General features: G+C 39.2%; 1 protein-coding gene across 1 annotated transcript in view; it reads right to left on the bottom strand.

The window, feature by feature from the left end:
* The window catches only part of CRPPA (CDP-L-ribitol pyrophosphorylase A), a 106597-nt gene extending 88957 nt beyond the window's left edge, over window positions 1-17640 (bottom strand). The window contains exons 1-2 of the mRNA XM_084218597.1: window positions 17444-17640; window positions 10319-10598 (exon numbers count right to left, since the gene is read on the bottom strand). Of these exons, the coding sequence (XP_084074723.1) occupies window positions 10319-10598; window positions 17444-17604 (441 nt within the window). The 5' untranslated portion in view covers window positions 17605-17640. The remainder of the gene's footprint in view (window positions 1-10318; window positions 10599-17443) is intronic.
* Window positions 17641-24906: the final 7266 nt, after the last annotated feature.

Raw genomic sequence — 24906 nt, 5'->3', positions numbered from 1 at the left:
ATTTCACATATTTAAGAGGATGTTCTTTTCAGATTCCTTCTATATCGAATAAAACAAATGCATATAACCTTTTTCGTAAAATAAAGCAATTAGAGAATTACTTCTAATAAACATTTTTGGTACAGCATTAAAATACCATATTTTAATCTTATCTTCTTCCGTTTCTTTTTTTCACTTTTCATTTTCTGTATTTTGTATTCAGCGCTTATCTAGGACTACATTTTTTTTTCTATAACCAAAATTCTAAATCTATGAGAAGTTTTATGGTTTCAGTGCAGAGATGGAAGATTTAGGGTATTTCCTCTTCCAATCTATAAAAATCCTAGGAAAACAACTCTATTTCAAGAGACAAGATAGAGGCAGAAACAAAGTCATGACACAAGTCATGAGCCACCACACCTATACAGAAGTGCAGTTGAAAACAACTGCTCAACCACGCGAGCAAAGTTTTCTAAACTTAGATGTGAACACTTGTTCAAGCCCAAACTAGCCAAGCTTCCAAACTGAACTAACACAAGCCTGCACATAGTCCTCAGAGTTCATAACCTCATTCTGCACCCAGAACCCACCTACTTTCTGGATAGCAAGGCAAGGCAGCAGCTTGGTTGCATGGTTTCAACTCAAAACTGTCACCATCTGCCCCCATAACTCATTCTGTAAATGTCGTGTCCAAAAGACCCCCCAAGCCAGCTGCACACTTCTCCTGAAGGACCAGATACATCATGGAGTCGGTCAGGACTACAGGACAAGCAAGATGACTCAGTAAAGAACAGTGCACCACAATAAAGGTAGCGGTGATCTCATTAGCATGCAGAAATGTAAATTTGAGTCCAGGGCATAGCATACTTTCACCCACACTCACACCCAGACTCTCCCATGTAGCATAGACATAACTTATGTGACTGTGCTGTGGTGGGGCCAGGATTCCTTCTACCTATTCCTTCTACTGACAAACAAGCACAATATGCAACCTGGGCTGTGTATCCAATAGAAATTAAGTCTGAAGAAAAAGGATTACCTTCTTTCTGCAAGGGTATCTTCTTTAACAAAAAGAATAATTCTTAAATTACCTCATTTTGAATTTTGTTGGGGAAAAGAAAAAAAACAAAAGACAAAATTTATAATCCTTATGGCTACGGCATGTTTGAGTCTCATTAGTGAGCACTATAATTTCTTTTATGTAGGCAGTATCACCAGCCAGAGCAATTTCAACTATCTTGACACATTTGCACAGGCAGCTTTTAATTGCCCAAGGACAGAGCTGGCTGAAATGTTAAACAAGCCTAGTCTTACACAGATATTAAACCTAATCATCAGCCAGACAAAAAGAAGGTTAATTAGAACACATGTAAGGAGTTTTGAACACTAGGAAAAAAAGGCTTGTATGCTAAACTTCACCTAATTTCCTTAAAGTCTGTTTACCCAGCTGGCTAGAAGCAACAGTCAAACTCACTAAAATTGGGCACATGTTAATCTTAAACCAACACCAGGAAGGAAGAAGTTATAATTGTGTTTATTCCTAGCTGAAAGAGAGGGGATGTTTAACCAGAAATTTAATATACACTTTGATCCAATGTTAATGAGCTGACACTATGTTGTACATTGAAATGACTTCAAAGACATAGGATGCCTTAAACAAATGTAATGTATATTTATGACACTGTTTAAGAAAAAGAAAACATTTCTTCTAATGAGGTCACCTTTATCAGAATATACTATCTGAGTAACTGGGGATAGCACATGTACATCAAGACATGTCAGAGCCCCAATTAGCTAGAGCAAACTAAGGAAGATAACAGCAACTGTTGCTCCAAAATTAAGATTGCACATGTTCTTTTATACTTTACATAATTTCTGTTCTTTTGTATTTAAAGCATTTACTTCTAAGCATCAGTAAATATTGTTTTGGCCTGATCAACCACATGCTAGATTCTAAATGTTATTCTAAATGTGGAACAAATAAGATTTCTCAGAGAAAATAGAAAAGATTCCCCTCAAAAAGACAGAATAATAGGAATACATAAATAAAAAAAAATATACATAGATGTTTAAAGTAGAGGAAAGAAGCAGAACTGAATGCATCACAGGCTTCAATTTTTCAACACACAGCACTGAAAACAAGCCCAAAAATGTACCAAAAGTAGAAAAGAAACAAAACCAAGTACATAGGCACTAAGGAGAAGGGAAGGGTGGTACTGCAAACAATGACACAACAGTTATGTAAATATTTGATTTCATATCAAAATTGGATTTTTTTAAAAAACAGACTGAAAGTAAGTCATAAGAACATCATTTATATTATTCTTGTATCATTAAATACTGACATATATTTTTAAAACAATAAAGCATAAAATACAAAAGTTCACAGGATTAAACCAATATATAAAATTTAATGTGTCATACAAACTATATACCATCTCTTCTAGTGCATTCTTTATCTGTGCATTCCTTGTGAGAACCCAAGAATGGTCAAGGAAGTTAGTAGTACAATACAGAGCAGTAGTACAATAGCAGAGTACATTACATAAATCATAAAAATTTTTTGTCATATTATTAGCCAAAAAAGGTCTTACCATCTTAGTCAAAATATTTAACTTTTTGTTTTAGTCACAGTGCATTAACTGGAAATGCTTAACAACATGCTGTCATTTAATAAGTTTTTTTTTTCTTCTAGATACATTTTTTAAAAATATTTTCAAGTTTGGCATAGAGTCTGTATAACACTATTAACAATTAATATTAATTATATGATACACACCACACATGGCATCCCTCACCTAAAGAGCAGCACATGCTGGTGCAGAGTTTCAAGATTTTCTTATGACCTATTTATTCTTTTCAGTTGTCAGCAACAGTTGTACATTAAACACAATTACAATGGATTCCATAAGATGTATAATTTGGTCTAAGCAATTCAAATATTTCAAAGCAAATCACATGGCCAGTAACCCACCATCAGTTTTCAATATTTTTGAAGCATTTTAAATCATACTTACAGCTTTACATTTTGGCATTCATTCAACATAACTGACAATAAGATGAGCTACCAGCACTTTCTTGTTCTAACTTGTGCTATACTGCAAATCTAGGTGGCAAAATTTAAACAAATATCTGCTCTAAAAATTAATGAAACACAAACCAAATAATTTTTGCCACTAAAATTAACAAGACTGTTTATTTTATTTTGACTGCATAGTATTACCTTGCACGAACAGGTAATGAAGCACAACTTACAGTCAGCAAGACATCTTTCATACCCCAAATACTGATTTACATTGCAAAAAGCAATCAGAGAGCATGCACTCTGCCACCAAGGATTTTGCATATTACAGTAAATCAATATAAGAATGAGTTAGCAGTTGTATCCAGTGGAGCAGAAATCTTGATGCAACTGCCACAGGAATTAAAATTGTTTTTAGGGGGTTTATACTTTAAGAAGGATATTTTACCTCCAGACAGCATGCATCATTACAAAATCAACATCATGATGTGAAGGATACTGATCCACTGCATATCATTTAACACATGATTTGCATTATTTTACAAAGAAGAAAAAAAACTCAGCATGTTGTAGGAAGACTCTTGCACAATTTAATCAACCAAATGCAAAACTGCAATGTTTAATTAACAACTCTTTTCCCATGCACACAGTCCTGAGCAACCAAACCCCACAGGCACTAGAGTTTGTGGTCACACAGCGCCCTAAGCAATTCTGCACATGCTTATCAAATGTCTTTGCCTCATGAACTTGTTCAGCTGCTTCTCTCAGAACTCCTTGTGCCTCTCCTTGCAGCAAACCTTGGATTCAGGTTTCTTTCCCTTACAATCCATTTAATTCAAAATTTCAAATCACCTCTTTATACAGGCTTCATCTAACACTTTCTGTTACCAAGGGCCTTATAATATGGATCACTACAGCTTGCCATGTCAGTTTGGCTCAAGTAGTGACTTTAACATTTGTATGTGTGGATTTGATACCGCACAAATTCTCTCCTACATGCTCCAGGGCTCCTCAAGGCAGTTTTAGTTCTTTCTGTACTACAGCCCACTTACTTCTTGGAAACAGGAGGATAAGCACAGAACCAGTCCAGCAAACTATTACAGCACATGAAACAGGCCAAGTTGGCTTTCAGAAGCTCCACCTAACCTGCAGGGCTGGTGTCTTTGCCACAACCACCTAGATTACAAACTCAGCCAAAATGCAGCTGAGAACATATCTGCTTCAAAACTCAGATAATCTTTCTTTTCAAGGCAATATTTGGAGAGAATGAGTAAAATTTACATGCCTAATCTTTAGTCAGAGAAGTATGGTTAAGAACCTCTTCCACATCATGGAATGTAGGAGTTGCTAGAATGATCGAGGGCCTTTATTCAGCTTCTCACAGATGCTGGACAAGAGATTTTTCTTATTTTAAGGAACTGTTCTTTAAACCTTTTATCTGCTGCAGGAAGGAGAAATTTGAGTGCTAAATAGACTTATCTTTGCTAAAGGCTGCTTCATTTCCCAAATGTAATATTGTTTTCTCAGATAAAGCATACAGATTTTAACTAGCCTCAAAAAACCAGCAGTACCATATATGTTGTTTCTCTAAATTTAAAGGGGGTACATTTTATAGACATTACAAAAAAATGACCCCAACAACCACTTAAGTACAGGAAACTATGCTCAGAATTTATTTTCAGAATAAAACTAACCCTATCTAAAAAAAAAACCCAGAAGGTAAAAAACAATGTGTGTAGACTTCCAGAAACTAAAAAGTGGTGGATTAAGCCACCTTTTAGAAATACTGGTTGTGTTAGTACTAGGCTGGTTCTCTTAGTACAACACAGAAATAATGCCAAGAAAAAAGGGAGACTGTAATTTGAGTTTCTCTCTATGATTTATGTATTTCAGTAGGGTGAGTTGCATCCTTCATAATAAATGTGATTAATTATCTAAAGCACTTAAATTGAGACTGGGAAATGACAGAGCTGTTTTTCCCCTTACCAATGCCCTCCCACCATCAAACATTACATCTTGTTAGAACTAAGACTGCAAGTATTTACTAAAAATGCATTAGTTCTCCATTCAACATGGAAAACAATTAACTTGGCTGAGAAGGTTTTAATTTCTATGGGACCAAAAATGCCTATGGAAACATCACTATGCTTTCAATAGTTATCCATTTAAAAGGAAAAATGCATTGTATACCTGGTTTTTGTACAGCAGCAAAACCACACTTCATTTCTTCATACATTCAGGGCTGCTAAGGAGCTCCTGATCTTTACAATAATGTAGAATCGTAGTTTGGGTTGCAAGGAACCTTTAAGGGTCATGTAGCCCAACCCTAATGCAGTGAGCACAGATGTCTTAAACTCGTGAGTGAGATCAGGTTGCTCAGCCTTGTTCAACATGACTTTGACTGTTTCAAGGGATGGGACATCCATCATCTCTTTAGGAAAACTCTTCCTGTGTTCCACCACCTCCCTGTAAAAAGATATTTGTCTCTATCTAGTCTGAATCTACTCTTTTTTAGTTTAAAATCATTACCACTTGTCCTATTTCAACAGACCCCACTACAAAGCTTGTCACCACCTTTCATATAAGCCCCCTTCAAGTACTCAGAGGCCACAATAAGGTCTCTCTGGAGCTCTCTTGTCCAGGCTAATTGACCCTAACTCTCTCAGCCTTTCATCGCAGGAGATGTTTAATCCATCCGATCATTTCTGTGGCCCTCTGCTGGACCTGCCTCCAATAGGTCCACATCTTTCTTGTGCTGAGGGCCTCAGTGCCAGATGCAGTACTCCAGGTGGGTTCCCATGAAAGTTGAGTAGAAGGACATAAACACCTCCCTGGACCTGCTGGCCACAACTCTCCCGGCCCAGAACACAGCTGGCTTTCTGGCTTTAAGTGCATACTGTCAGCTCATGACCAGCTTTTCATCCACAAGTACCCACTTTCCTGAAGTGTCCCCTCAATCCCTTCATTCCCCAGCCTTTACTGATCAGGAGCTTGCACTTGGCCATGTTGAACCTCAGTCTTCACATAGGACCACTGCTTGAACTTGTCCAGGTCCCTGTGCATGGCATTCACCCCTCAGGCATATCAACCGCACCACTCACCTTGGTGTCATCTATGTATTTGCTCAGGGTGCATCTGATCCCAATGTGTCTGCATCAGTGATGAAGGTATTAAAGAGTATTGGTCCCAGTATGAACCCTTGAGGGACACCATTTGCCACTGATCTAGAGCTGGACATTGAGGTGTTAAAAATTACACTCTGAACGCAGCCATCCAACCAATTCCTCCTCCACTGAACAGTCCACCCATCAAATATTTCTCCAATTTTAAGAGAAGGAGATTGTGGATGACTGTGTCAAAGGCCTTAGGGAAGACCAGAAAGGCAACATCCATAGCTCTTCCTCATGCCACTGATGTAGTTAATCCATTATAGAAGGCCACTTGGCTGGTGGAGCAGGGCTAGCCCTTGGTAAAGCCATAATGGCACTCTCTAATCCCTTCCCTGACCTCCGTGTGCTTTAGCAGGCTAAGAGCATGTAGGTCTTTAAATGCTGTTTTATTCTTAAATTGATGAGTAATTCATCAATTCCCTACAATTCATTAATCATTATTTTTACACTGACATTAGTCACTGTCCTAAAGTACAAAACTTATTCCATTCATGTCAAGATGGTTATAGTAGTATGCCATCAGTTCTTGATTCTGTTTTTGCACAGGGGTCTGACAGGACAGTGAGAGCACTGCAAAGCACCCAGCATACAATGAAAGCAGAGCTTCTGAGAACACAGGCAGAGGAATACTTCAGATAACCCAGTGTATAAATATGAATCAAAAACGACCTTGTCACTAATGCAGCCTTTGCAGCTGGCTAAAATCAGTCTTTGAATATAACAAAGAGGACAAAGACCATGTGTAAAATATTCTATATATAGCAAAACCTTAGGAGATAAGAAAACAAAAAGATCCAAGAGCAAAAGTGCAAAGAAAGGTCAGAGGGGGAAAAACCATCCCAGCATTCTGTCCCCATTCAGCTATACCACACCAGGTCATCTTATTTATCCACCCAAGTCTTCCTTTACTGTCAGTGAAGAAAAAAGGGTGGTTTTTGGTTTTGCTAATGTAACTCAACAAATAGACAGCAAAATCAGTGGGTGAAAGAACAGGACCCACAGGGGTCCATGTTTTCTGCTCCAGCCTTCTGCTACAGTAAGAGTGATAATGGCAGCACGAGAGGAACAGACAGCACAACACATAGTGTTTTCTGTCTGGGGGTATCACTTTCACCGACTGCCTCTGAGTAGGAGTCCACAAGACTGAGTAGCACTGTACAGCTGTATTGGCATGTAAGCTTTGTTCAGGTCCTTGCTAAAGCTCAGAATAAAGTAATGATGTTAGACAGCTTCCAGAAACCAGCTTTTAAGAATGCCATTTTGACTTAGTCCTTTCAACATAACATACTGCACTTTCAAATCTAGTTTATGTCAACCAGAGGAAAAAAAGTCTTTGGATGTGCCTACTTTTTGTAAACTCTCAATAGCAGAACTGACAAGCTTCCCCCCACCTTCCTGATTTCTTTTTCATGCAAGCATTTTTCATTTTAGTGATGTTGGTTAAAATGCAACATTGGCAATGAGATATTGCTAGAGGCTTTGGCCTGATGCCGTCTGAAGCTTCTACCTTTCCCAGCTTTTACTGGCTGCAAAGAATTTGTTTCTAGAAACGTATAATTTTAATTGCAAAATTACCCCAAAAATATAAATGGAATTTAATTGGTTACAAAGTAATATTTTGACATAATTAAGGAGTTGTTTGGGGAGTTTAAAGCATAATTTATTAGTTCTGGTTAAGGTACACATTTTTATTCCCACAGGCAAATAACAAACTGATTACTAAGTGTAATAAAGCAGTTTATTTGTCTGACAATTGGCAGCTAGAAGTGAATAGCTTACTTGATCAATTGCCATTTTAAAGAACATTAAAGCTTCTCATAATTATGTTATCTATATGGTATGCAGACATATAACAATACAGCATTACCCCTATTAACATAAGTCATTTAATATGATGTTTCTGCCAGGTTTTGTACCTTTCTACATAATGCAAGAGGAAGTAATTACTTTTTGTACTGAAAGATTGAAGAACTGACATCCTTTTAGATATGCAAAGAATTTGACCATAGGAAGAAGTAAACATGATTGCTGCTCTCGATCAGTTTTTTTCTGATATTCAAAACCATGCATTCCAGTTTTGAGAAAGTCAACATCTTTCCATTTAGTTCTTCAGAATTCTGCAGTTCGCAAGGGGAAATAGCCACGTGTCTCTGGGAAGGTGGTTTTCCAATTTGTTACATAAAATGAAATCCTTCTCGTGTTCCTTAATTCAATGACTTTGTCACGTAATATCAGTAGCAGCCAGCTTTTAGAGACTTTGAGCACACATCTCTCTGATGGCCCAGCCTTGCTGAAGCCAGTGGATCTCAGCCAACACAGAAAGCCACCACACACATTTCAGACAAATGTTATGCAATGGAATAGACTATAATACATGTACACAGTCACCTTTTTGAGATGAAATGATACTTCAGGGATCCAGGTTAGGAAATATTTACCGGTCAGAAGTTCAGATAAACTAGAATACACTGACTTGAGAAGATCCATGGAGACTGCCTTGGCTCCCCCTACTTTTTTACTTTAAATACCTTACATTCAATTAAAAAGAAAACCAGGAGAAAATATTATATCACATTTGATATCACAAAACTTTCAAGAAAAATTGAACAAGTTAAATTCAAGTGAGATATGATATACCTTAACATGCAAAGACAACATAAACACATTCAGAAAAGTTATTCTTATTTCAACCCAAAACCAGTACAATTAACTGCATTCTTCTACCACTCTCAATCACATTCAAAACTGATTTACAAAGAGAATTTATTTTAAAGTCTTTGACAGAGAATCAATTCTGAAATGCTATTTTGTGCTATATGAGAAAGAATTATAAAGAGCTTTTTGACGTAACAGAATTTAAGTTTTAATAACTGGAAATCTATGTTCTAGATCACTGAAAACTGTAGTGCAGAGTCTCTCTTTTATTGCCATTTCTTATTAAGTCTATCTAAAAAACAACAGGCCTACTAAGAAGAGGCTCAATATATTAGATTTGCAACATAATATTCTGAGAGACTTAATGTAGTTTGATTTTTATAATGATGCTTAAGACATCAATACTAAATATTTTAACAAGCTATATATTCCCCTTCTATATTATGAAGGTGTAGGAGCACTAAGGAAACACCACAGCTCATTCTTTGGACTCATTATTCCACTGTCCAAGTTGTCAATCACCTGTCAATTATCTCTTACCACATTTTCTGGAGAAGACAAGCAGTGGTACAGTTTCCTACTTTTCTAGTACCCAAACAATCTGCTGTCACTAATGACTTCTACCTCAAACCATGTCCTTGAAGCACAGAAGCATTATGCATATCATTAATGGAGAATTCAAAAACAAATTAAAGATAGCAGATTTTGCAAACAAGCCTGTGGCTAAGTCATGATTTCTTACATCTCTGACTTGGGCAGTACATCTAACAGTTCCTCTTGTTGCTAGTGCATACCTCTCCTATCTCCTTGCATAACACAACTTCTTACCAACTCTTCCCCTTTATGTATCACTTAACTTACTTTCTCAGCAATCTTTTTGGTTTCTGTGAGTAATCCCAGTTCTCAGATGCAGTATTTAACAGGAGAATATCCAATCTACAGCCGGAGGCTTCCCACATACCCTGTTTTCCAGCAGTCTGCAATGCTTAGAGGTTCTAGAACAATTTAGCATTAATACAGAGACAGCTCTTTTGCTGCTTATGCAGGATTTGCATACAAATTTGAGAGGAAAGCACAAAGTCTGCACGAAGTACTGCAAGTCAACCAATGCAGTACACACATTCTTTGGCTATTATTAGTAATCACTAAGAGAACTGCTGTAGCATTAGGTGATAATTCTGCATGGAAAAAGAGGTAAACTATCATTATATAACCTACCTTTCAACTAACAAATTGCTGATTGATTCAATTGCTTACTGACAGTCTCCATGGCAACAATTATTCCCTGTATCAAAAAATACCTGCAGCATTTAAAAATGTCAACCTCCCCCACCTGACCTCTCTGTATAATAGAGAATCTGGATCTGTTCTACTTTAAAAAAACTCATCACACATCAATAAAATTGCTAGAAAATTCCTTATTTATCAATCATGATTTTAAGCTGTACAGTATAAAGCACATTACAGAGTTCCATTGCTGTATAGTACATACCCCATGTTCTTTAGCAGCCATAACCACTTTTGAAACAATATCTTCTTCAACAAAAGGCCTCACAGCATCATGGATAATCACTACTTCTGGCTTCTGGAGCAAATGGCTGGAAAATTCATTCTCTGCAAACACTTTCAGTCCATTGAATATTGACCGGTGACGAGTTATTCCACCTTCCACTACTGTAACTCTTTTGTGGCCATATTTTTCAATGATAGTCTTCATTGTTTCAATATTTTCAGGAGAGACCACCACAATAATGTCAGATATCCAACTTATCCTAGAAAAATCCATACAAAACCAGAGAAAATAGACATGAATGACTAAATAAAAGTGGAGATATGTGAAACAAAGAAATTCATAACAATAAAAAAATCAAAATGGCTAAATAAAGCATTTCTCAATATACCCAAGTCCATGTTTTTGTACACCACTCCTTAAGGGAGAGCTATTACAGAAGGAGTTCTGGGAAGGGATTTGCTTCCAACAACCACTTTGCAGAGGGGCACATTCTGATAACTCTTCAAAAGCCTTGAAAACATTTCTTACTCCAGCATCATTCCTAACTTCAAACAGAACTTCTAAATCAAACAGGGACAGTTTGCTAATCAGTTTCTAACTGATTAAACTGGTAAATCCTGTCGCCTGGAATACTCCATGTTCCAGCACACAGTGTACAAGGGAATTAGACAATCAAGAAAAAGTCTGAAACAAAGATCACTATCAAGACAGGCATGAGCAGTAATTGATAGAACGGTAATGAATGAAAACTGTAACACTTTAATATCGACAGGAAACATTATACTAGTAGTTTAAAAAAATATATGTATCTAAAAACACGACGGTTTCTGCTGTAGGAAGCTATAAAAATGTAAAAACACAGCTATGTTAGTTAATAATACCATATCAAAAATACAGTTTTAGAGATCTCCAAGATTTTATTGTTGGTTTAAGTCTTGGTCTAGAACTGAGGAGTTGTGTGGGGGGAAGTGAATGACGCACAGACCATTAGAGAAGCTAGGTTGAAATCATACTTCTGTCAAAGTATCTAGGAATACAAATTCTAGCCACATGTGGCATACTGTACTTCAGAACAACAGAAATACCATAATTCAAATTCATTGTAGTGTCTTTTTTACTAAATACCTATGTAGAGAACATTAAAAAAAGGAATTGTGTTCCCTTTTTGTGTCTCCACAGATGGCAGAAGAATGTTTTAGGATGTCAGACAAGAAATTCACAGATAAGCAATGATTAAAAAATAATTACTATGTTAAAATTGCCCATGTGTAGCTTACACACCCAACTAGGGAGAAACAGACAGTACATTGTCTCCACTAAAACTAGTAAAGCTACTGAAACTAATATTGCAGACACAAGAAGAATGAAGGTACTAAGAACTAAATATTTGCAGTTATAAAAATAGAGTCCGACATTCACAGTTCAGAAATACACAGGCTCAAGATACTGATTTCTGCAATTACACATGAGAAGACATTACCTGGGAACCATTCTTACTTCAAAAGCAAAATTAATCTGTGTTACAAACCAGTTGCCTAGAACTATGTGAAACAACAGAGCATCTTCAACCTTATTAATGGGGGGTGGGGGTTGTAATTAATAATACTCCATGGAAAGCTATTTTAATGAATTGTAAAATAACTACTTAAAATAAAGTTCTATTAGCATTCTTCAAAAGAAAAATATTTGTCCTTATGTTCATTCTACTATTAGCAAAGGCAGAAAATACAGCCAAACGAACATATTCTCAGCATTCTTTAAGTATTGAAGTTGCCCAAATGTAAAATCTGAAATCATGTGGTTTCAAGTTTCATTTCAACTTGTCACTCACCACAGGTCCATCAAAAGGTTTAAAAATATCTCATATGATTTCTGGCTTACTCTTATATTTAACTACAAAACGTAGCACTTCTGCATGACTTCAATTTGGAACTAGGGCAAACTAACTGGATTCATCTCAGTTCTTCTTTTAAATACTGAGAGCCAGTCATTTAAGAAAGCAAAATTCAGAAAGAGCTATTTCACACTAATTGAGAACAAGAGCTCTGCATTTCGATTTGCAGAAAGACTGTAGCCTTACACAGTACCCACAGAAACTGGACAGTCAGCACAGTCACTGTCTGCGTCAGAAGAGCACTGACATTGCCCTTTCTGGAGTCAAAGGAAACAGATTATGAGTCAACTGGGTAGTACACAGCATCTTCGGAGAAGCGGGGAGGAGAACACAAGTACTGGCCAGCCTGCGATAAATCTCTGCACAGAGGGGGTGGAATGGCTGAAGGCCTCCAGTGGTACAATACACCAAAAAGTGACAGGATGCGGTCACAGCTCCACCCTGTGTCTGCATAAACACATTTGTAAACTTGAGTATGTCCTCCTTAAACTCATTCTGGACCCACGTTCTATAATTAGAGCTGGGATTTAAGAATGTAACATATTCATATAAGAGCATAAAGGTATCTTCCAGATTGATTACATACAGAACAGCTTGGGGTTTGTCCCACTAAAAGTCATGAAAAGTTCTAATCCAGTAAAGTGTGCTACAAATTTTAATGAATGAGAGCTGTGCACCACACAGGTTGCTAGCACTTCTGAAGATCTGCTTATGGAACTGTTGCAAAATGTTTTAAAGAAGTAGAAAGAAGTAGTATACACTCAATCTGCCAATAAATGAATCATTTTTCCCTCCCCTAATTTGTCACATCCTTTCCTTCAGAAACATTTCACACCAAAATAATAATCTACTCAGGACTGCGTAGATTCCAGTTTACTGGATTTTCCAGTCTACTGCTCAAATCCAGTTTAAAAAAACCATTTCAAACATCATTTTAATTTCATAACTGTAATACTGGATCAAGCTTCAGAAAGAATCAGCATGACCCATGAAAAAGATCACAATGCTGTACTCCAGCATGCTTTAACAACACACAAGTCTTATGCTTCCATACAACACAGGCTGTGGTTCCAAAGTGGAAAATCAAGCCTGACCAAATGCCCAGTTACAATCACTTTACCACTGCCTTGGGAGGACCCCAATACTAGCAGAAAGCAAACAATGAGGCAGAACGCACTGTATGTTTCTTTCCTGCAGCTATCCTCCTCATCATCATCTACATATAGACTTACTGTCTAGTAAAACATAGTTTTGTTTCAGTAAATTTCAAACAGAAGTGCAAACACTTACAGTAGCTGAGTAGAACTGAAACTAGGGGAGCTCATTAACTCTACAACAGAATAAGCTATTCCTTCAAAATAGGAAGGAGGAAATGAAACAAGCCCACTTTGAAACTGTATCACCTAAATGGCATGCTGAGGTACAAATGTGACCCAGATTTAACCCTCTATCACTCGACTCACATAGAAACCAGTGCTGAAATCTGATATAAGAGTCAGATACCCACACATAATCTCTTGCAACTCTTACACTGCCACTAAAAACCCTCATCATTATATCCTACTGAGAGCAGCAAAACAAGCCCAGAACCAGGCAGTCACTGCTGAGATGGCTTTAGCAGTGTTAAGACAGGATCTTTCACTGTCACAGAAACTATTATATTACTTTTGCTAACCTTATTAAAAAACAAATGAGAAAAGAAGCAAGAAGAAAATCCATTTGCCGAATGCAAGTGTAACTTCCTTTTGCTCCGTAAAAGCTTTGTTATGAATTTATTGATATATGAAACAACGTATTCATACAAATCTATCTCTTACAGTACAAAAATGGAAGCACTAAGCTTTTACAGTAGATTAAGAAAGTTTGGAGGATCTCATGCACAGAAACCACTCCATTTTTTCCAGAAATAAAATGCTTCTTAAGAGTCAGACATGATAAAAAAAGATACCTCCATAAAATTTGCTGTAACTATTTTTTGCTCATAAGCTATTTCAAAAAAAAAGCTAATGACAATTGGACAAAAAGAAGTATCAGAGTAGATCCATTTAACAAACAAAACTGTAATTGTGTGAACTATAGAGCCAGTGAATATGCATCAGTCAATGGAGAAAAACATTTGACAAATAACTATGTAAGACACTTCCAAAGAGGTGCTTCTTTGGGAGCTTCCCCAGGAGATTTTAAAAGACTTCCCCCAGTTTTAAGATACTACAATAAAGAAAACAAAGCTGACTGAAACCTTTATGGAAAAATTTAATTCTGACAGTGAAGATATCAGCTCTGCTTTCCTCTTTTATAACCACTCATATTTGCAACAACTGGTGAAATATGAGCACAGCAAAAATAGCAGCAGCATATTTTTCCACAACTACTTTAAAATCAATCTTTACCTTAGTTTTTTCCCACTCTACATATTAGTAAAATATGCATGCATGTGTGCATACAGAGCTAAGATTCCTCCCTGCCTCAGAAAAAGAATTGAAAATGTTCTATTCTAACGAACATATTTACACCAAAAAAAAATCAAATGAAGGAAAAACTCTGCTAGTTGTTACAGAAGCAAAAACAAGGAATGCCATTCTAAATCAGTGGAACTTGTTGCAAAAGCCTTGCATAGTTCAACAAAAGCAGGAACAAATTCAATGGAAAAAAGAGACATTTAGGTTTTCTAACACACTTTAATTTTAGCCTGAAGGTAGGGCCTGACCTTCCCATCATTGCCACTGCAGTGGCAATTAAAACCAACAATATCTTCTTACCCTAGTTTTGTTCATCTCCTCTTCCTCTGTATTATCTGTGATTATTATTGGCAGGCCAATGTTCTACATGTTGTTATCCTATACAAAAGGATGCAGTGCTTATTCATTCATGTCTGCTCTTGTCTCAGCTGCCCATTTTTCCCACATTGATATTTAAGAATCTCACTACTTTCAGCTGAACAGCATAAAAATATTCCTCTACTGATCTTTAAAAAGCATGTGCAAAGATACCTGCACATCCTTGAACTGCTCATGTATTTTTGTCTATACACTTCTACCTCTTTTCTAGATTTAAAAAAGCTCCAAAATAGTCACACCAGCCAAGATGTCCAGTTCAACAGAAGTTATTACAGGCTAATGAGTCAATGACCCATTCAGTTACATCCGGTAAACAATAAACGTAAGATACAGTATCAAGCTAAACACAAAATCTGTCATTTCTGGGTAGGCCATGTGATAAACTGCAGTTCCTCAATATTACATGCTTGTGCTTACATATGCACAAAGTAAGAACAAGGTACATCCTTCACAGTTTCAGAGCCAGAAGTAAAAGTGTTGAGATGAAAATGAAAGCCATCCCAAGATTTGGAGTACATCTGTTCCCAGCTCCTCATACACGTCTATACCAATCAACACCCCAATTCAGCAGAGGTGGCAGGAAGCTCTGCCTGACAGAGCACTGGCAGGCGTTATTGAGCTTCTAAGCAAAAGCACCAAGTTGTTACTGTCACAATCAACTTGGCTGAACTGCACAACAAGAAATCAACCTAATTTTTTGCATCTTTAGGACAAATATAATACTGCTGCTCAAAGTACAGCTATTTTCTCAGAGCTTACTGGCAATAAAAATAAAGTTGTTTTTTTTTTTAGATGCATAACATTTCCTTCCCAAACATCAGTCTGTTCTCTTTTCCAGGTCTCCAATACACTGACTGAAGATATAATTCTTCTCCATAGATTCCCATGACATTTTGGCAGAAATTACAGCTGTGGCAAGCTTTGGATTGGATGCTTTACTTACTGATGTGCTTAGCTTTGCAACTGACTACTGTTGAAAACTAAATAAAGAAGCAGTATTTCTAAATGACCTGAGGGAAGCTTCCCTGGGTGGGAATGGAAAAAGAGTCCCAGTTTTCAAGGTGTACAAGTTTCCATGTGTTGAGAATTTTGGGAGATGCTGGCAATTTTACTTTTTTCACCAATCTCCAGTCCTCCCCATTTATTCTCTCTAAAAATCTAAAGGTTTGTTTTTCTACAGGTTAATGCAACACATCCAGAATTCCCCTTGACACTCTGCTCCAAACTGCAGTGTTTCAAGTGACACTAGATACAAGATTTACATTATGTTAACATTTGACAATAATATATTAACTGTCAGTCAAATGCCTAGAACTTAACAGCCTTATGGAAAGGAAAAGCCTGGCTGCTAAGAAATCCCATTACTTTAATCCTTTGCTCCAACACAAAATCATAGGATGTTAAGGATTGGAAGGCACCCTAAAGATCACTGAGCCCCAATCTCCCTGCCATGGGCAGAGATACTTCTGAGCAGACCAGATTGCTCAAGGCCTTATCCAACCTAGCCGTGAATGCTACCTGGGTTGCGGCATCCACAACCTCCTGGGGAAACCTGTTCTGGCTCCTCACCACCCTAACAGCAAAGAATTTCTTCCTAACACCTAACCTAAATTTTCCATCTTTCAATTTGTACCCACGAATCCTTGAGGTATCACTACAACATAAACATGGAAAAGTTACACTTGCAACTTCACACTACATAAGCCGCAAGCTTCTAGTCCAGCAACTAAAACATTTTTGTTTCAAACTTCCTGCTGATACAAGGTGTTTTACCATGGGCAATAGTGGAACATAAGGCAGTGCTGCACATCAGTGAGTTCATTTCATCCCATCAAGAGGGATGAAATGAAGCCTTTGGACGTTATAAAGACCCTCTCCAATGGCAGAATAGATCTCAGGGCTGATGGATAGCCCTGTGACTGTCTCCAACAGCTGCGGTGGGCTCATAGCTCACCAAACCAGCCACTGCAGCGACACAAACCCTCGAGCTTCGAGGCTGAGTAGGCTCGAACAGATGATCTCCAAGAGCCAAGGAATGCGGCACAGCCTCGAAGCATGGACAGGGCTGGGGAAGGAGGGCGGAGAGCCACCCGGGATGGCTGCGCTAGAGCCAGGCTAGGGTGGGGGAAGCGCCAGCTCCCGCCCGGGACTTGGTCCCAGGTGAGGGGGCCCAGGCACACCTCGTTCCCTTCCCGGTGGGACCGGGCGGGGAGGGACGGAGTCACAGGGAGGTAAACTAGACCGTCCTAGTGCCCAGGGCTTGAGGCGAGGGCAGCGAGGCCTGCCTGCGGCTCTCGGGGGCCCGGGGACCGGCACGGGCAAGCAGGAGCCCGCGGGGCGCGGTCGGAAGCCGAGCGGCGCCGGGCTCGTTACCTCTCCATGGCCCGCACCGCGTAGCTGACGAGCGGCCTCCCCTGCACGGCGCAGAACTGCTTGGGGGTGGCACCGCCCAGGCGCTCCCCGCTCCCGCCCGCCGGCAGCACGGCCGACACCGACACGCCGCCGGGCGCGGCGCCGCGGCTGTGGGGCTCCATGTACGCCGGGCCCGGCGGCGGCTCCGCTCCGCGCCCCCCGCGGCAGGAACAGCGCAACCGCCCGCCCGCCTGTTTTATTCGCCCACGACATCCGCGATCCAAAGAATCCAGCGCCCGCCCGCTCGCCTGCCCTCTGCGCACACCGGGCCCTACCGCGAGCCCCCCCCCGCGCTACGCGAGTCCCCGCAGAAGCTCCCCCGGGCCCCTGCAGCTCCGCGGGAACGCCCGGACGGCGATGAGGGAGCGGCCGGGGCAGGGCCACAGGGCGGTCGCGGCACGCACACCCACTGCCCGGGCACGGCGGCCATGGGCCCTTTAAATGCCCGGGCCGCGGGTGGCTCGGGGCGGGGCGGCGCTGAGGGGCGGGGGAGGCGCTCCCGCCCGGTGCCGCCGGCGGAACGCGGCCCGGGACTGTGTGTCACTGAGGGGTAAACGCAGCGCCAGTGGCGCCGAGGGAAAAGCAGACGGAACCCTGGGCCCTTGTCTTCGCGAAAGCCCAAGAGGCTGGCTGGGAACACTGCTGAAAAGTGGTGATTGTTTCCCTTCAGCCTAGGAGGGGGGGATTGGAATAGGATCATGTTGGAATTGTTAAGGTTGGAAGACCTCTTAAGTCATCGAGACCAGTCGTTAACCCAGCATGGCCGTATTCACTGTTTAACTACATTTCCCGAGTGTTACATCCACACACCTTTGGAACACTTCCAGGGATCTGGACTCTGCTGCTTCCCTGGGCATCCCGTTTTAATGTCAGACCTTTCAGTGCAGAATTTTTCTTAATATCCAACATAAACCTCCCCTGGTGCAACTTGAGGCGGTTTCCTTTTCTGTCCCTTGCTAGCCGGGAGAAGAGGCCGATTCCCACCTGAGTCCAGCCTCCTTTCAGGCAGTGTAGAGAGTGATGGAGTCTCCCCCGAGCCTCCTTTTCTCCAGGCTAAGCAGCCCCGGCTCTCTCAGCCACTCATCACAGGACTTGTGCTCCAGACCCTTCCCCAGCCTCTTTGCCCTTCTCTCGACTCACTCCAGCACCTCAATGTCTTTTTTGATGTGAAGGGTCCAAAACTGGACGCAGCACTCTTAGGTGTGGCCTCACTGGTGCCAAGAATAGCAATACCACGCACTATTTCTGATACAAGCCAGCATGCCATTGGCCTTCTTGGCTGCCTGGCTCATGTTCAGCCACTATCAACCAGCACCCACAGGTAAAACTCAGTGGTAGTCAACTCACTGCAAGGATCTGAGATGTTCCAGCTCATCTCATGGTGTTACTGTAAGCGATGATGGCTGAGACATGTTTGGAAAATTCCCAGGGCTGATACCCATTAAATGGCAGAGGAGGCACATCCTGGTGATCACCTCAGTGAGGTGGCAGGTGCCAGGGCAAGCCAGGAAGCTGAGCCAGTGGGTGTGGGTCAAGGTCAGGGAGGCATCAGACCAGGTGCAGACATAGGAGGCCAACTGTAAAAACTGCTTAAAAGTAGCTCCCAAAGCAAAGCAAGGGAAGGAGGGTTGAGAAGAGGGTTGCTTCTAGCTTTTTCATTACAGCTCTTACTAGTGGAAGGACTGTGTTTGTATTTGACAAATTGTACTCCTTAACTCAGCCATCCAGGCTTGAAGGTGGGGGTACTCGGGGCTCTGGCCCTTGCCTCTTTGACATCATTTTTAGGAAAAATTCAGTGTCTTACATGCAGGCTATCCTAAAATTACCAAAATCTTTAGAGTCCGCAAAATTTCTGTATATCTTTGAGGAGAGAACTTATTTACAGCTTTTCAGGGTTCTCTTAGTTGTGTTAAGAGGAAACTAAGAAACCTTTCTGAGGTTACAGAGACCTTTCTGAGGAGTAAGCATGAAAATTTCTATGCCAGCTGGGCTGCTTTGCCAGTGCCAGCTGTGGACTGGAGTAAAATGATCATATGGGCTTGCAGAGGCATCATCAGTAGGAGTCATACAGTAGGAGTGAAGTGATCCCTCCTAGCAAAGGCAAGACTCCACAGGTATTCTTGATACCTGCAGTAGCAGGAAAGTCATGAAGAGCACAGGCACTTTACATGCTGAGGTGTCAAGCGTTTGGAATGGAGACTTTACACCAGAGAAGGAATTAGCTAGAAATTGAACTGCCTTCCTCCCAACAAGTGCTGGTCTCATTGTCTTCAGGACAGTTCAGCATGTGGGATTTAAAAAAAAAATCCATTGCCTCAGCAACTATATTAAACTGTTTATGTTCTTTTTTAGCAGGTCTTTTATTTTCTTTTCTTGGAAAGCATTTCACTACCTGATTCCTGACTGATGACATATATTTGTCTGTTGTCTCTTGATGACATATACTTGTCAGTTGTCTCTTTCAGGACTTCCAAGTTGTTCTGTGAGTCAGCAGCATTTCATTATTATTAGATGCCCAAAATTAATTTTTCTTCTTAAGCTGGGCACCTCTAATATCCATGATCATGTTAGATTCTGATTTTTTCTTGCAGCAGTTCTGCACAAATGTGTTCATGGAAGCTTATTCTGCAGCATTCCCATTTTTCCATTTTTTTCACTGTAGCATATTCTGAATTCCTGCCTCAGGTCTTCATGCATTCATTCATAAAAACCACACCTCTGGTTTGCCTTTCTATGAGGAACAAAATAAATTCTTTCTAGTTCCATGGCTTCTCACACTGTACATGAGTTCTGAGGAGTAGGTTAAGTAAGAATTCCCAACACCAAAACTTTCCCCTTCCTTCTTGACATTGTGGTTTTGTATGTCATCACCTATACCCACAATCTGTTGTGCCCAGTACCTTCTTTCTTGTCCAGCCAGTGTTTCTCCACTTCATCTCATTCATTAATATTAATTTCTGCGAAGGAACGTCCATTCCCTTAGTATGCTAGGGATATTACACTTGATCAATCCAGAATAAATTATATTTGATGGATGGACTTTGGTGGATGCAGACTTCAGTGTCATCAAATCTGTTGTATATCATGGTGAGATTTTATAATCCAGCCAAAAAAAGCACTTTGAAGCTGCTTTTGGCTGCACTTGAACATGAATGTTTCTGAAGTTCTCATGCTTTCCACAGTCCCTGTGGAGTCAACAGGCTCTTGACTTGTGTTGATAGCCCCTGGTAATTTTTCCAGAAGCCCATCAGATTCTTGGCATCTCGGTTATACTGAACTTACTACTGCTATTTCTCCTTTTTTTTTCCTGTTTTCTTAGACAATTATATGGAAGGAAGAAAATATTTAACATTCTTATATATTTATATTGTGTTTTACCATGAATTAAGAAAACCGGAATTTGGGGGTTTACATTTTTAATATTCATTTGTTATTAACATGCAGTGAAACACTTTGTGAATGCAGCAACACTTTGTGAATACATCATTTGTCTTCCGTTCCATTCCATTATACATTTTGTATTTAATCAATATAATATTTTAGTTGCTGTGCCTATATATGCATGCTTATGCATAAACATTGGAAGTGGGTAAAATGTGAATTCACACATACTGGAAGAACAATTTTGCACAGTTTTTTTCTGGATAAAAAGGGACAGAGGCAGCATTTACCTCAAAGCAAATAAAGAGCAGGCTAATCTATCATTTCTGTGCAGGGGTATAACATCTGAAACCACAGTTGTAGTTTGCAATTATGCAGTAAATATGCCAATCATATGTTTGAAAAGAAAAGTGGGGTTTTTTTTCCTTTTTTTTATTGGAGAAAGAAGAAATGTACAAATTGGAATCAAATTACAGTAGTGAAATGCACCTGACAATTTGACTGCTGGGGGAAAAAAAATCTGTTTCGATGACTGAAACTCATAATAGGGTTTTTAGAGAACATTAAGTTGTGGGAGTGGTAGATATCATTCTGAAAGGCTTTTGCGGAAAAAAATAGTGAAAGAATAAAATTTCTTAATTTAAAATTGCAGTTGAGTCTTCTGTAGATGGGGTATAGCTGAGAAATTGTCCTTTTTTCAAAACTCTTGAAGCATTTTATTTTTAATGTAGACAAAGTAAGATTAATTTGCCTTTTCCTGACAAGCAGCAAGGTTCACTAGTGGTTTAAAGGGAAACACTTGCAATTGAAAAATATTTTGCAAGTTAAAGTAAATTGTAAAAGCAAATTTAAAAACACCACAATATGCTGTGGAGGTGCAAGATCTGTAGGAGACAACATAACAATAAAAATTTTACAAATTTCTTGAAGCTAACATGGTGTCTGTAGCATTCTGAGCAGCAGTGCAGGCTTTTAACCAGAACCTTGTGTTTGCAGGATTGTATTTCACTAATTTTATCCAGATATATAAATTTTTACTTCAGTGGTGGCAAGCCATAAAATGAACATCCAGGGCTGTAAAGAAGGAAGTGGTATGCCAGTTCTCTTTAGACAGTTTTTGTGTTCAAGTAGGATAGCAGTCTTGGCTCTCCTGAAGTCAACAATAACTGTCTCAAATCCTAGAAGTCACTGTTTACAGAAACTGACACAGGTTCCTTGCCTATCTGAAGAGATTAGGAAGCCCCCCAAAGGATAGAATTTCAGTTTTTATCTTGCATGTCTGTTGCTATTTGTAGCACTTTGCACAAGATCTCCAAGTCTTAGGTTTCATGGAAAGCATGCTTAATTTTTCCAAGATATTTTATTTCAGTTTTGATTTATCACTAGAAAAAATAATCGTGTACCAATTTTATTTTATACTTTTCACAATTTTCTAGTTGTTGCCTGAGTTTGAGGGCTGATCAGCCCTCCACACGATCCTTTTAGACTGACTTACATCTTCACTATTTCAATCTTTGTTGCACAGCAGCTGTCTTGAAGTATTTGCTCTGTGGTGACAGTGGTTTCCAAGTCAATATAGTGTCATAGGGAACATAGAGCTTGAGGCAGTATAATAGATGGGGCAATGTTGAAAAGGACAAAAATATTTTCTTTCCAAAGCATTTTTAGTGCCTTTAGGGAAATCTTATCTTATTTCATATTAGCATATATTTATAGTTATATTTTTACAAATATGACGATAAGAGTTCTTTCTTGGTCTGAGATTCTTTGATGAAAGATGCTACAGATGTGTGGAATACTTAGATAAAGTGTTGTGCTATTGATTTGCTCCTATTGGTATGTGGAACTGAGATAAAAATAGCATGTACAGCAAGGGAATTACACACATGCATAACTTAAATTTGTGAATGTTGACTATCAAATATCAAAGACTGCTTACATGCCTTATATACAGTGTGTGTAGAGCCACCTATAGCTCAGATCCCTAAGGGTAATTCTGAGTGCTATTTCCTTCATAGGCAATTCTGCAAAATATATAATTTTAATAGTTGAAGTGTAAATAGAGAATATTAATGCTAGAAATATAAAGGAAATAGAACACAAGGAGTGTTCTATTAGAACACAAAGGAGTGTTTTCATGCTTGCATGTCATTGTAGGTATGTTGAAAAACATGCATTGGCACTTCACCTGTTGTGTCTTGTGTGCTTTACATGTGTAAATCCATTTGACATTGTTTTACATGATTTTGATTGCTAAATTTTTTCTATGAATATTTGAGACATAGAGGAAGCATCTTGCTTGTGTGCTTTGCAAGTGCTAGAAAAAAATTGACACACATTGATTTTGATGTTTGGCATACATTTTAAAGCTTCACCCTAAAAGGTTATATTTCCCCTGAAGTGTTTATCCATTCTCTATCTGATAATCATCTAGGCCTCTGGGATGAGGAAGGTTATTTCAGGAGCTGATTAGTATTTTGTGTACACAAAGTAAAAGAATTTAAAGATAAGAGAATTACCCTATAGTATGTAATCCAGTAATTCATGAGAGTGAAATTCCCTGACTGCAGGAGAATTTTTGAAATTCAGAAATGTTAAACACTTGAAAAAAGACTGCTACTGCTTTGGGGAGTGCTTTGGCAAGTAGGCAATGAGATGGAGACCTTGTAATTTTTTGTTAGAAATGGCTGACTAGTCTTAGACACTTGGCTCTGGAAGGATCTTTGTAGATTCTAGGTGTGTTGGTCACATGCTCAGTAATACCAGGCTTGGGTAGGCCTATCTCAGCTTTAACATCACCATGTAGTGTGCTGTGTATAGGAACTGTGGTTTAGGGTCTTTGGCTGTCCAAGTGCCCTGGATGGTGACACTTAATGAAGACATGCAAGTTGAGGGATGGAAATCACTATGGCTGTTTTTCTCTGTCACTGTGACATAAGAGATGCACCAGCTATTAGGATAGGGCCCTATCATGTCAGTAAAAAGGGAAATGTTTATTTTTGACAGATGTCCAGTCATGATTGAAGTAACAGTTACCTCTGAGGAAAGACTAATGGTAGTTTCCTTTCCCCAAGATGATTCAAAGCAGAGATAGTCTATGGTTAAGTGGTGTTGAGCCACAGATGTCAGGATGCCAGTGATATAGAATGATGTAATGAAACATTAGAAAATATATAAGACTTGAAGTTAGATTTGGAATAAAGTTGGGATTTTCATGGCTCTGAATCTTTGTTTTAATTTTGGTGTGTATATTATCATGCTGTGTTTCATTCTTTACCATCTTCTGTGTTATTTCCATGGAATGTTTGTGAAGGAATATTAAACAATTCACCAAACTTCAAGTGATTGTGACAATAAAATAACACCAATGAAAATTTGCAGATTTGGTATATATAGGTATACAAGTTTTACTGTTAATTGCTGGGCTCAAAGCATTGTTTCTGCATCCCTTGTCATGTTAATAATGGTCCTTACTTTAAGAATACCAGGAATGTTATTCATTTGCCCTAGCTCTAAGAAATATAGATGAAGTCAGTTTGCCAGGGTTCATATAGGAGGGATTCTGTCCATGTCAGTTTTTACTCAGTAAATGAAGACTGGTTCTAATTATGCCATTGGGAACTGAACTTGCAGCAGGCAAGGCAAGGTACAATCCAACATGAAAACTGGACTTAGTCTTCATTGTGTCTTTATATGGTATACATTAGACAAAGCAATCGCGTGCAAGTAGTTCTTTTTCTCCTCTCCTTTTGATTTTTTAGTGCTACTTTCTAACCCTTTTGGTAAAGGGATGTGCCTTAAAATGCAGTCTGCCTTGTGGTAAGGTTTGTGAATCTTTTTTCTCTTTCCAAACAGTTGCTTTATAGTGAGCAAAACATGCAGGATGGTAGTCCCTAAAAACAGTAGTTGTGTCCTAATCCTTTGCCTTATCTTTTGCTGACTTTTGAAGTTCTAGCATGAAAATGTCAGATTGGAAAGGGTCAATCCTTTGATCCCATTCAATTTTTAGAAAGATCAAGGTTACAGATTTTTCCCAACTGCAG

Source organism: Fringilla coelebs (assembly GCF_963513975.1).
Source record: "Fringilla coelebs genome assembly, chromosome: 1".
NCBI lineage: Eukaryota > Metazoa > Chordata > Aves > Passeriformes > Fringillidae > Fringilla > Fringilla coelebs.
Note: the sequence above shows the minus strand (reverse complement) of the source record. Positions and strands in the feature narration are given on the sequence as shown.